This window comes from Henckelia pumila, chromosome 2, assembly GCF_033568475.1.
Source record: "Henckelia pumila isolate YLH828 chromosome 2, ASM3356847v2, whole genome shotgun sequence".
Lineage (NCBI taxonomy): Eukaryota > Viridiplantae > Streptophyta > Magnoliopsida > Lamiales > Gesneriaceae > Henckelia > Henckelia pumila.
This window is the reverse complement of record NC_133121.1, coordinates 184,105,949-184,116,978: the sequence shown is the minus strand read 5'-3', so window position 1 is coordinate 184,116,978 and position 11,030 is coordinate 184,105,949. Positions and strand designations below refer to the sequence as shown.

General features: G+C 32.3%; 1 protein-coding gene across 1 annotated transcript; it reads left to right on the top strand.

Annotated features, from left to right (window-relative positions):
- Positions 1-6,115: 6,115 nt before the first annotated feature.
- LOC140879144 (uncharacterized) lies at positions 6,116-9,677 on the top strand. Its single transcript, XM_073282805.1, has 3 exons — positions 6,116-6,914; positions 8,545-8,964; positions 9,130-9,677. The coding sequence occupies exons 1-3, from the start codon at positions 6,116-6,118 to the stop codon at positions 9,648-9,650; spliced, it is 1,740 nt and encodes a 579-aa protein (XP_073138906.1). The 3' UTR covers positions 9,651-9,677.
- The last annotated feature ends 1,353 nt before the right edge of the window (positions 9,678-11,030 follow it).

Here is an 11,030-nt window from a genome sequence, read left to right as displayed (position 1 = left end):
TAACCCATAATAATCCCCCCACTCTCGAGCGTCTTGTTTAGTAGAGATGGTCGAGAGTAAGAGTTTTTGTAGTAGTCTATCAGTAGACATATAGTAAGAGTTTGATTACAGGAGATAATAAACTTGGGTCGTAACTCATCATAGGCCCCCTACTCTTGGGCGGGTCACGTTCTGCGAGATGACCGAGAGGAGAAACTCTAGATATAATGTTATGGAATAACTGTAGTAAGAGTGCGGGGTAATTATTTGCAGATAGTAGATGTGTGAGTATTGTCAAAACTTCATTTAATATTTTCAAAAATTTATTTCCCGACGACGAATAATGTTTGCCACTGCGAAAATTACGGGGATCGACCTGTAATAGGATTGTGTTGCAATTGAATTGCAGACAGTATCATAGTAGTAAGAAGAGTCCTAGTGAATTGAAATTTGTTGGATTCACAGTCCTGTCCTGAATAATGATTGTAGAATTGTTGTAGGATTTTGACTGAAATCACCATTATAAATTCACCTCATCAGTTTGCAACTTGCAAGACACAATATTGAGGTAATATTTTTTTTTCCTTTTGCATGTTTCGAACCATAAAATTAGAAAAGAGAAATAAAATCAATGTGTGTTGTCTTTCTTGGGACCCTTCTCTTCTACGTTGCTTTTTAGATGTACAAGTATTTATGGTAATGTGTGCAGGCCCCTTTCATACCATCTTCTCCAATATTGAAGCATACTATTGTCTGTGTGTATCTATGAGAATATGTATATTTTTTGTGTATCCATATGTATCTATCTCTTCCACCATCTCCAACTTTCGTCCCTTCTCCGACGAACAGAAGAGGTTACGGCGGCAGCAAGCTGGAAAGGCGACGAGTGGCGCGTGGTGGTGATCCAGGCAGAGAGACGGGCAGCGCTCTGTCATGAATCAGGGAGGACTACGGGAGGCGCTTGATGGTGAGCCAGGGAGGAGGACGGGCGGCGAGCAGATCTTGAGCTGAACGCAGCAGCCGGCAAGGGGGCGACGCGGAGGTGTTGGTGACTGTTGGCAACCATCAGGGTCCATGGTGTTGGCGGCAAGGGTTGGGGCCGACGATGATGGCGGCAAAATTCTTGGGCCGTGATGGAGATAGATACATACATACATATATATATGCATTAACGCATTCACAAAGATATAAACAGTCAACTTTGCATGTTTAACATTTTTATGATTTATTTATTGTGACTATTGTTTATTAGTGATTTCTTAGTGTGTGTGTGTGTATATATATATATATTTTAAATATTCATATGAAAAATTTTGCTTCTTTCCTCTTCCTCACCCAATCTGTTGTGTGTTCTCTTCCAACATGAATTTGGGTGTATCTATATATGATGTGTAAATCCTCATCTATTCATCTCTACACCATCACCATGGATCATCGCCGACGACCAAGAGCGGCGGCGGCGTGGCGGTGGCGGTTGTGATTCTGCGGCAACGGCGACTCGGTGACGATTCATGTCGATTTCCAGCCATGGATTACCTTCCAAGCTTTCCTGATCTGGCTCGACGGAGGCAACATCGCTATGTTGTTTTTGTGCGAAGAGCGTGGATGCGCGAGGAGATGGAGAAAAAATAGTGTCCGGAGTCGACTTCCAGCATGGAACGTCCACCGCCGGTGGATGCTCCATTTCCAGGCTCGATCTGGGCGCGGTGGTTGGGACGCAACGACAGCCGTGGTACGGCGGCGATGATAGTGCGACGACAATGGCGCGGCGACGAAGCGGCTATGAATTCCTTGGGCCATGAGATGGATGGATAGATGCATGTATATACACACATATGCATATACACACATGTTGTTTGTTGTTGATAATAATTATTTTATTTTTTTTAAAATGCATTGTCTGCTTCACCATAAAATCATGAGAATTTTGATTGTCTCACTTTTATAACTTTTTTCTAATATTGTAAAAATATTATGACTTGGTGAATTTTTTATAGTCATTATGACTTAATAAATTTTTTATAGTCGATATGACTTCTTCTGAAAAAATATATAGTCGTTATGACTTTTTCTGAAAAAAATTTTATAGTCTCTATGACTTTTCCTGAAAAAATTTTTCATAGTCATTATGACTTATTCTGAAAATTTTTTTATAGTCGCTATGACTTCTGCTGAAAAATTATTTATAGTCGCTATGACTTTTTGGATTATTTATAGTCGCTATGAATTTTTTGAATTGTTTATAGTCGCTATGACTTTTTCTGAATTATTTATAGTCGCTATGAATTTTCCTGAAAATTTTTTATAGTCACTATGACTTCTTCTGAAAATTTTTTTATAGTCTCTATGACTTTATGAATTTTTATAGTCATCATGACTTGATAAATTATTTATAGTCGCTATGACTTCTTCTGAAATTTTTTTATAGTCGCTATGACTTGATGAATTATTTATAGTCACTATGACTTCTTCTGAAAAAAATTTTATAGTCTCTATGAATTTTCCTGAAAAAAATTTTATAGTCACTAAGACTTATTCTGAATTTTTTTTTATAGTCTCTATGACTTTATGAATTTTTATAGTCATCATGACTTTTTTGAATTGTTTATAGTCACTATGATTTTTTTTTTGCTCCAGGAGAAATAATGTAGAGATTAACATGGAGTACTTAGGAGTGAATTAAGTTTCTAAGATTTTGTCTTATGGGGAAGTCCCGAACCCACTCTATTCGCTAGGTGGTGAGGTATCCCGGGACTGTATTTTTGTCGTCTTGATCTCTTACAACATCATGGCTTAGGTAGTCCTACAGGGCTGGCCAAGCCTCCGATCGATGAGTAGCCTTAATGAATGCATGGGTCGTGACGTATGAGTTAAGAATGGATGGAAAGTAGTTTCCACGCCTTTGACTACTCCGAGAGCAGAAGATGGAGGCCATGAAATTCTAAAGCTCACTAGTTGCATAACTCTATCTAGGTGTTAGGTTGGTTAGATGAAATTGGCGTAGCACACAGACACATGAGAACCCTTGAGAAATTTTTTGTGAACACTTGGACTGAAAAATTTTCATAGTGAATTTCTAAGCCCAATTACTGTTACACGATTTCATTACTTGAATAATTTTTTCATGTTTTTGCTTATTTGTTATTTGTTTCATTTTATTTTACTCGGGACTAGTAGAAGTTTTAAGTTTGAGAGGATTTGATAAGGACACGTTTCGCACTTCTATTTTATAGGATTTAACTCAGCTTTTTCATGTTTCTCTAGTGATACAACGCGTCTTTGTTCTTGTTTGTGTCATTTACAGATCTTAGGTAACGACCAGTTTTAGTCAATAAAAAGATATGAAAAGGAATGAAAAATGAGAAAGAAAGAATGAAGAGATGAAAGGATGGCCGAAATTGAGCAAGAACCGAGAGAAAAAAATTGCACTGGGAGCCCCAGCGCCCACACAAAATTTTGAAAAATAAAAAGAGCGATCAACGCCCCAACGCCTTTCGCGCATAAAACTATCTATTTTGAGCTTTTGTACGCTGTTTTTGGCCCGTTAATGATGTAGTTTATAAACAAAATATGACGATCGAATTTTCAGAAAATGAAACACTTTCATTCTTATTTTATCCTAGAACTGCCAAACAACACAACCACACTACGCATTCAAGGAGGTTTGACACACAAATTTGAGACGTGTGAGCGAACTACAAGGAACAGTTGAATCACAAAATGTATCTGAAATGGAATATCTACTTACTCTATGATTTTTATTATTTGACTTGAGTTTATTTCATTATAAACTTATTGGTTATTTCTAGTGATTGATGGATCTTGGTTTGAGTTTCATGTTTTGAATTATTTTGTCTACAATTATGAATTATTTGTACTTAAAATTTATTTGTGTATTCCTGTTTTAATTGTATTTGAATTTACTGTTCAATGATTGAATGTGAAATTTATTTGAAATTTGACAATCGTGAGAAGTGATTTTGAACATGATCGTAGAAAAACACAACCTAGAATTTTTGTAGAGTTCGGGAGGCCTACTATTTCCTTTGAGGTTATTGAAAGAGAACCATAACTTGATTAAATTATTTTGACGTTTGATTTCTAATAGCTGTATTGAAATTTGCATTAGAATAATAAAGTTTACTCAACATTCACTTAAGGGTTATAGCCTATAAATTGGAATAGATGATATTATCAATCGATATGATTTACATGAATGAAAATTGATTGAAATCTTGTATCTAGAACCTGTCTCAAATCGTGTATTCAAAGATGTCCTTGAAATCTTTGTTTGTTTAATTTATTTTAGTTTAGTTTTAAACCTTGATTCTCTAAATAAATTGATATTATATTAATTACAATATTTTGTGTGAATATATATTTTAAATCCTTATGAAAACGATACTCTACTCATCATATATATATATATATATATATATATATTAAAACTTGACATCGTGTGTATATTAATACTTGACATCGTGCGTCTGCGAGCAAAAATCATGCAACAATACATGTGGTAATGTTACGGAAAATATCACAAGAAATGTTACAGGGGATTACGTTCTCAACTGAATTCATTATTTCCACTGGATCATTCCCTCTCGAGCTGAAATAAAACTCTAGACTAATATTTCCTAAAAATAACCTAGAATAAATTCAATTGATCACAATTACAATATTTAAATTTTGTTAGAACCAATGGTGACACAGATGCTCTAATAATTTTACAAAGAGCAAAATAAAAAGAGTAAGGTACGTAATACATGCATTCATGGCACCTATTTTATGCAAAAGCATTCTTTGCTAAAGAGAATAATAAGTTGGAGTGTAGATTAAATGTAAAAAAAAAAAAGAAAAAAAAGATAATAATAATTATAAATAATAAAATTTTAAAAAGATTCAAGTAAGTTATCAATTCCTTTATTGCATAATAAGAAAAGGATAATTATTTTTATTTTTTCAAGAAATTAAATAAGATAATTTAATAGTAATATTATCGATTCAATATTAAATAAAGCATATCATCGTACATGTCATATGCATGTATGGTGCGTGAATTGTACAAAAGTTTTGTCTGACTAATTACCCCTTTTGAAAATAAATTTACTTCTCAAAAGAATACTATCTTCCTTCATATCAAAACTAACTTATAATATGTTATTAAATTGAATGATCTTGTCAAACGAAATAAAGACAAAACGAATAAAGACAAAAGATAAATAAATAAATAAAAACAAAATCCATTGAAGAATACTTATGATATACAAGAATTGACAAATTTAGGAAAAATTATATATATTACTGTTGTGAAATCCTGGATTAGCGAAACATCTAATTATAAAAGTTTTTTGAGACAATAACCCTATTTCCAAATATGTAGCGCACACATTACTCCAGCTATATTTCGTATTGCACGCGCTTTTAATAGTGAATAACCAATTTTTTTTCGTTAAAAATGTCTAAATTATCCTTAAATGACTATATTTTATGAATTCTTCTATCACTCCTTGTTGAAAATTTTAATTAAAACATCAATGCGTTAACTTATATTTCTAATTAAGTTTATTTATACAATTAATTTAAATATTAAATTTTATTTAAAAAATAATTAATCTTATCACTTAATTTAATAATAAAATTTATTATTAAAATATATTTTGTGTAATATGAATATAAAATAATATAATTATATTTAATTTTCATAGTTATTTAATTAAAAGTTGATAATTTTATTCAATTAAATATAGAATTATTAAACAAAATTAATTTAATTATTTTTTGAAGTATGCCCAATTTTGTCATTTGGTTTTCTATTTGACTAAATTATGAGTTTGAGTAGAGTGGCTCTGCAAAAAATTCTGGAAGAATAAGAGGGAATTATTAGCTCAAACAAATTTTATAAGAGATAATCAACAAAATTTGGATTTAGGGTGCATATGATATATGCAATTTCCCCACAAATTAACCAAGAAGTCTTTTAACACACTATATATATATATATATATATATATATATATATATATATATATATATTTATATATGTCTTTCACAACCTACGTACTGATCAATTCATTTCGTCTTATTACTCTGATCATACACACACACACACACAAGTGTGGTATATATAAACACGATGAACAGTACAGAAAAACACATTACAAAACATTTCAGCCACGAACATCCGTTGACTTTTAACGACGACGAGAGTCTTGATGCCGACGACGACGGGAAACCAAAATTCTGTAGCATATGTGGGCTGATAATTTTTATCAACTCATACTACAGTTGCAGCCACGTCCAGCAGGGTTGCCATTTTCTCGTCCACGAGATATGTGCCCATCGACTACCCCAGCAGTTACGCGTGACGCCGGCGTTTAATTCTCGCCGGCCAGATGATTATAGCCCATATTCTGATTATGAAAGATATAGTTTGTATCTCTGTGGCCCTAATGACAATGATATAGCGAATAAGAAATGCATAAAATGTGGCCAAATATGCAAGAATTACACCTACTCAATCCCAACAAACCATTACTTCCACCCTTTGTGCCTTTTGCATTTGGAAATAGTAACCAAACATAGAAGCCACGACCATCCCTTGTCGGCCATGCGAAAGGAAATTTGTGCTTTCTGTAATGCTTGTGGGGAAGAAGAAAGAGGATTCTTCTGGTCGTGCCAAACATGTGATTACTGGATTTCTCAGGATTGCGCTCTAATTCAACCAGTCGCGATGCATGCCTCCCATTCTCATCCCCTAGTTCTATTTTATAATAATTTGGATATAGATCCTCGACTATTTTTTAATTTCGATTTTTGCAGAATATGTCGAGAGTGTATAGGCGTTAAAAGCTTTTATAGTTGCGGAATCTGCCAATACAGTGTTCATCTCAAATGTATTAAATCGTCAATAAGGAATATGACACCCGGAGAAGGTAAGTACTATATATGTGGGTGTATTCAATCCAGAGTTTTAATGACTTTTAGTGACTTTTTAAAATGATAGACTTTTGTGGAGTTGATGGATTTTTATTGACTTTTATAGAATCTCACGGATTTACAAACAGATTTTCATGGATTCTTTGTAGACTTTTGCAGGACTTTTATAGAGATTTGTAAACTTTTCATACAATTACATGAATTTGTATCTTAAATATATATTTTTTTTCTTTGAAGTAATAATTGTTTGACATATATAATAACTTTATGGGAAAATTGCAAATTTAATCATGTATGTTTGACACTTTGCGATTTTAGTTCTCTATATTTTCACGTTTCAGTTTTAGTCATTCATGTTCTATTTTTGGCAATTTCGGTCCTTTTTATTCAAAAATGCTTACGTGGCACTGTACATGTCAGCTCCACATCAGCACTGAATTTGTGTCACGTCAGCGCCACGTCGAAAAAGGATTAAAATTGCCGAAAAAACTAAGATAGCGGTTTGCGATTTTGGTCCTCTATGTTTTCACATTTCAGTTAGTCCTGCATGTTTTATTTTTGACAATTTCGGTCCTTTTATTCAAAAATGCTTATGTGACACTGTACACGTCAGCTCACATCAGCATTGAATTGATGCCACGTAAAAAAATACTAAAATTGTCAAAAAAAAATAAAGATAACGGACTAAAATTAAAATATGAAAATATAAAGGACTGAAATCGCAAAATGATAAACATACAGGACAAAAAAAATAATTTTTCCTAAATTTATTTGAAATATTTTTTTAATTTATTGATAAAAATGGATTTTATTTATTTTAAATGTATATATATATATATTATTGTACCAAAATTATAAACTAAAAACTTTGTGATTGTGTAAAATTATTTTTTTAAAAAAACATCTGATAACTTATAAATTATTTTATCAATTATATCATAAAAATTTATTTGTTTTTTTATAATGTCTGTTATCCGCTATTCAAATATTTGAATTAAATCATATTATAATTTATTGAATCATATATTATTATCATTAAATATTATAACTATTGATATAAATCATATATTAAAAAGCACAAAATATTTGGAAAATTTCAAATTTTTAAATAATATTTTTTTCTTTTGATTTTTGGAGAAGAACGAAAAAATACATATATAGGAGAGAGTGAGATAGAGAGGGGTGAGATAGTGAAGAGTGAGAAAATGTGAGAAAAAAATATAAATTATGGGTTTTATAAGTTTAGAAATCCATCCAAATCTTTGGGTTAGACCAAAGACATTTTTTTACAAAATATAGTTGTACCTTAAGCATTAATGTTTGTATGTCCATGATTTTCATGGAGTTATTAAAAGTTCATTGACATTTTGAATAACACTAGACTTTTATAGAGTTTTTAAAAGTTAAGGTTGAATACCACTTGACTTTTAAAACTCTAAAAAAGTTTATTTTGAATACCACAAAACTTCTATAGAGTTTATAAAAGTCATGATTGAATACCACTAGACTTTTAAAATCCATAAAAGTCGTTAATTCTCCGAATTGAATACACCCCCCATATACACGTGTAGTACATGATGTTCTTCATTTAACTGAAAATATTTTTGCATGTATACACCTTTCCAGAGTGGAGAAAATTGATAGTACATTTTCCAGCACCTAAAAAGGGGACGGTTTTTTTTAGTAGTATTGCCAATATTATTGAGCAAGAAGAAGAAGTTGATGGTACGAGCACGAGCATCTCAGCATCAAGACCAGAGAAATGCCACGAGCATCAATTGATCCTTCGTGGTACTTCTACTAGCGTCGTCGATGATATGGAGGATGGATCGAAAACACTGTGCAATGGATGCATTAATCCCATTAACTCAACCACTCCCTATTACCCTTGTAGTGTAGCTCAATGCCATTTCCTTTTGCATGACTTATGTGCTAAGCTACCCTCTAGAATCAAGGGCAAATTTCATAACCCTTCCCCATGGTTTCTATTTACGAAATGCGAGGAATTCGTTTCTGTATTCTGCTGCTTGTTTTGCAAATATGAATGTAACGGATTCTGATACAGAGAAAGCTTGAGCAGTCCGCATATTGATGTTGAGTGTGCTTTGGCGCCAAGAATCATGCAACACGCGTCACACAAGAACCACTATTTTCATCTGACATCATATGTGAGCGGAGAATCTCTTTCATACAACTGTTGTCATGTTGAAGATACATATATTCGCTATTACAAATGCACCACTTGTCCTGCTTTCAATATACACCTACGTTGCGCCCTACTGCCTCGAGAAGTCAGGCATAAATTTGATGAGCATCCCCTTCAGCTCATCGCCGATGGCGGAAACCTCGTTGGCCTATCCATATATAGAGATTGGAAATATTTGGAAAACTGTGGCTTCTGTGAGGTTTGTGAAAAGCCTATGGATCCAAACATCTGGTTCTACTATTGCTCTGAATGCGACCAGTATTTTCATGTGAATTGCATTCCATCGGTCGGGAAAATGTCAAAGATGAAGTTTGGTGGGACTCTTGATCATGTTGGCTGCCATGAACATCCCGTCACAAGTGTTCGAATGCTCACTATCGGAAGTCAAAAATGCACATACTGCAACAAAATAATACAAGGTTTTCAGGATGATTACTGGGCTTTTCATTGTGAATCATGTAATGTTTGGATTCATAAGGACTGTGCACGTAATATATATTGGGAGTCGAAATTTATAAGGAGGTAATGAAAATTAAATATTTATGTACGTATATTTATTTGGGAAAACAAAATTTTTATTGTCCATTGAATCTTGAATAATGAAAAGTATGGTGTGTTCGTTCCAAATTCTCAATATTAAAAAGTATTATTAATTCTTCTCGCACTTAATTTTCACTTTTTGGGTCATGCATGTCTACGCTGTTGTTGTGTTTGAGTTTTTTCATTCTTCTATTAAAATCAACAATCTTTTCATCATCTTGAATCTATGTGGTATCTTTTTTGGAAATGACTACTTTGATTCTTTTTATGAGGTTTTGTCATTTTGTTAGTGTTTGTTCTTCTCTTATCATCAATTTGTATTTCATTGATGTTATAAGTCTTTCGTTTCTTATTATCTATATAACGTTCTGGTTTCTCGAAACCATCCTCAATTATTGATGGTGTTGCATTCTTATATGAGAAGGAATTGTCTAATTTGAAAAGAAACTTGTGATGGGTGATAAAGTATGTTTCTTTGCTCCAGTATACTTGGTTACTACAATATAAAATATGTAATTATTGGAAATACTATAAGTTTAATATAAAAATTTTGGAATGGATATTTTAAATTACCCTATAAGTGTGCGTGCATATCGATGTATTTCTCAATAAAACATGTAATAAATGAACTGCAACCTCTTCAAACATTGTCATTTTGGTCGTTTCACTTTGATCTTGGATGATTATTTTTATCCGGTATATGAAAAATCAATTGTAAGAATATATACACAATAATTAATTTTTTTTTGATTAAGATCATTTGTAGTTTAGAATAGGTCATGAGTACCTTAGGACAACTTTTATATTGATCTTAACACAATTTGTGCAATTAAATCCACCAGAAGTTTTGGTAACATCTTTGTAACAATTACTGCAAGCCTTGTATGTAAGTTCCAAAAGTCTATTAGCTCAATCACGACAATTTTTAAATGATTTATATGATTTATGCATGTTATTTATGAAATTTAATTGTTATGTTTAAATTATGTGATTTATGTTATTTAATGTGTTACAAGTTATTTTGATTCAGGTTCGGAATTTAATTCTGGACTAAAAGAACGAGTCTAGCCCTCGAACAAGTTAAGAAGAAAATGTTTCATGTTTATATTTAAATTTTATAGATGCATGCGTTATTTTAATTAGTTGGTGCAGTAAATATTAAAAGTTAGTGTTTGAAACTAACGGGGTGACTTTTAAGCCCAATCGAGTAATGCTAGATGTACACCTTGGTTTACACCCTTAGTGATTAATTACAAAATTTTCTTTGATCAACTAGATATTTAATTCTTATCATGGGTATATTTGCAATTAATGAGGGAATTTAGGAAAGTTTTAAGTAAGGGTGTAAACCAAGGTGTACACTACA

Bases quoted from the DNA above. Each gene is read 5' to 3' on its own strand.
- LOC140879144 (XM_073282805.1), top strand. From the start codon at position 6,116: ATGAACAGTACAGAAAAACACATTACAAAACATTTCAGCCACGAACAT. The intron at 6,915-8,544 runs GTAAGTACTATA...ACACCTTTCCAG, and splicing joins GAATATGACACCCGGAGAAG to AGTGGAGAAAATTGATAGTA. The intron at 8,965-9,129 runs GTAACGGATTCT...GTCATGTTGAAG, and splicing joins CTTGTTTTGCAAATATGAAT to ATACATATATTCGCTATTAC.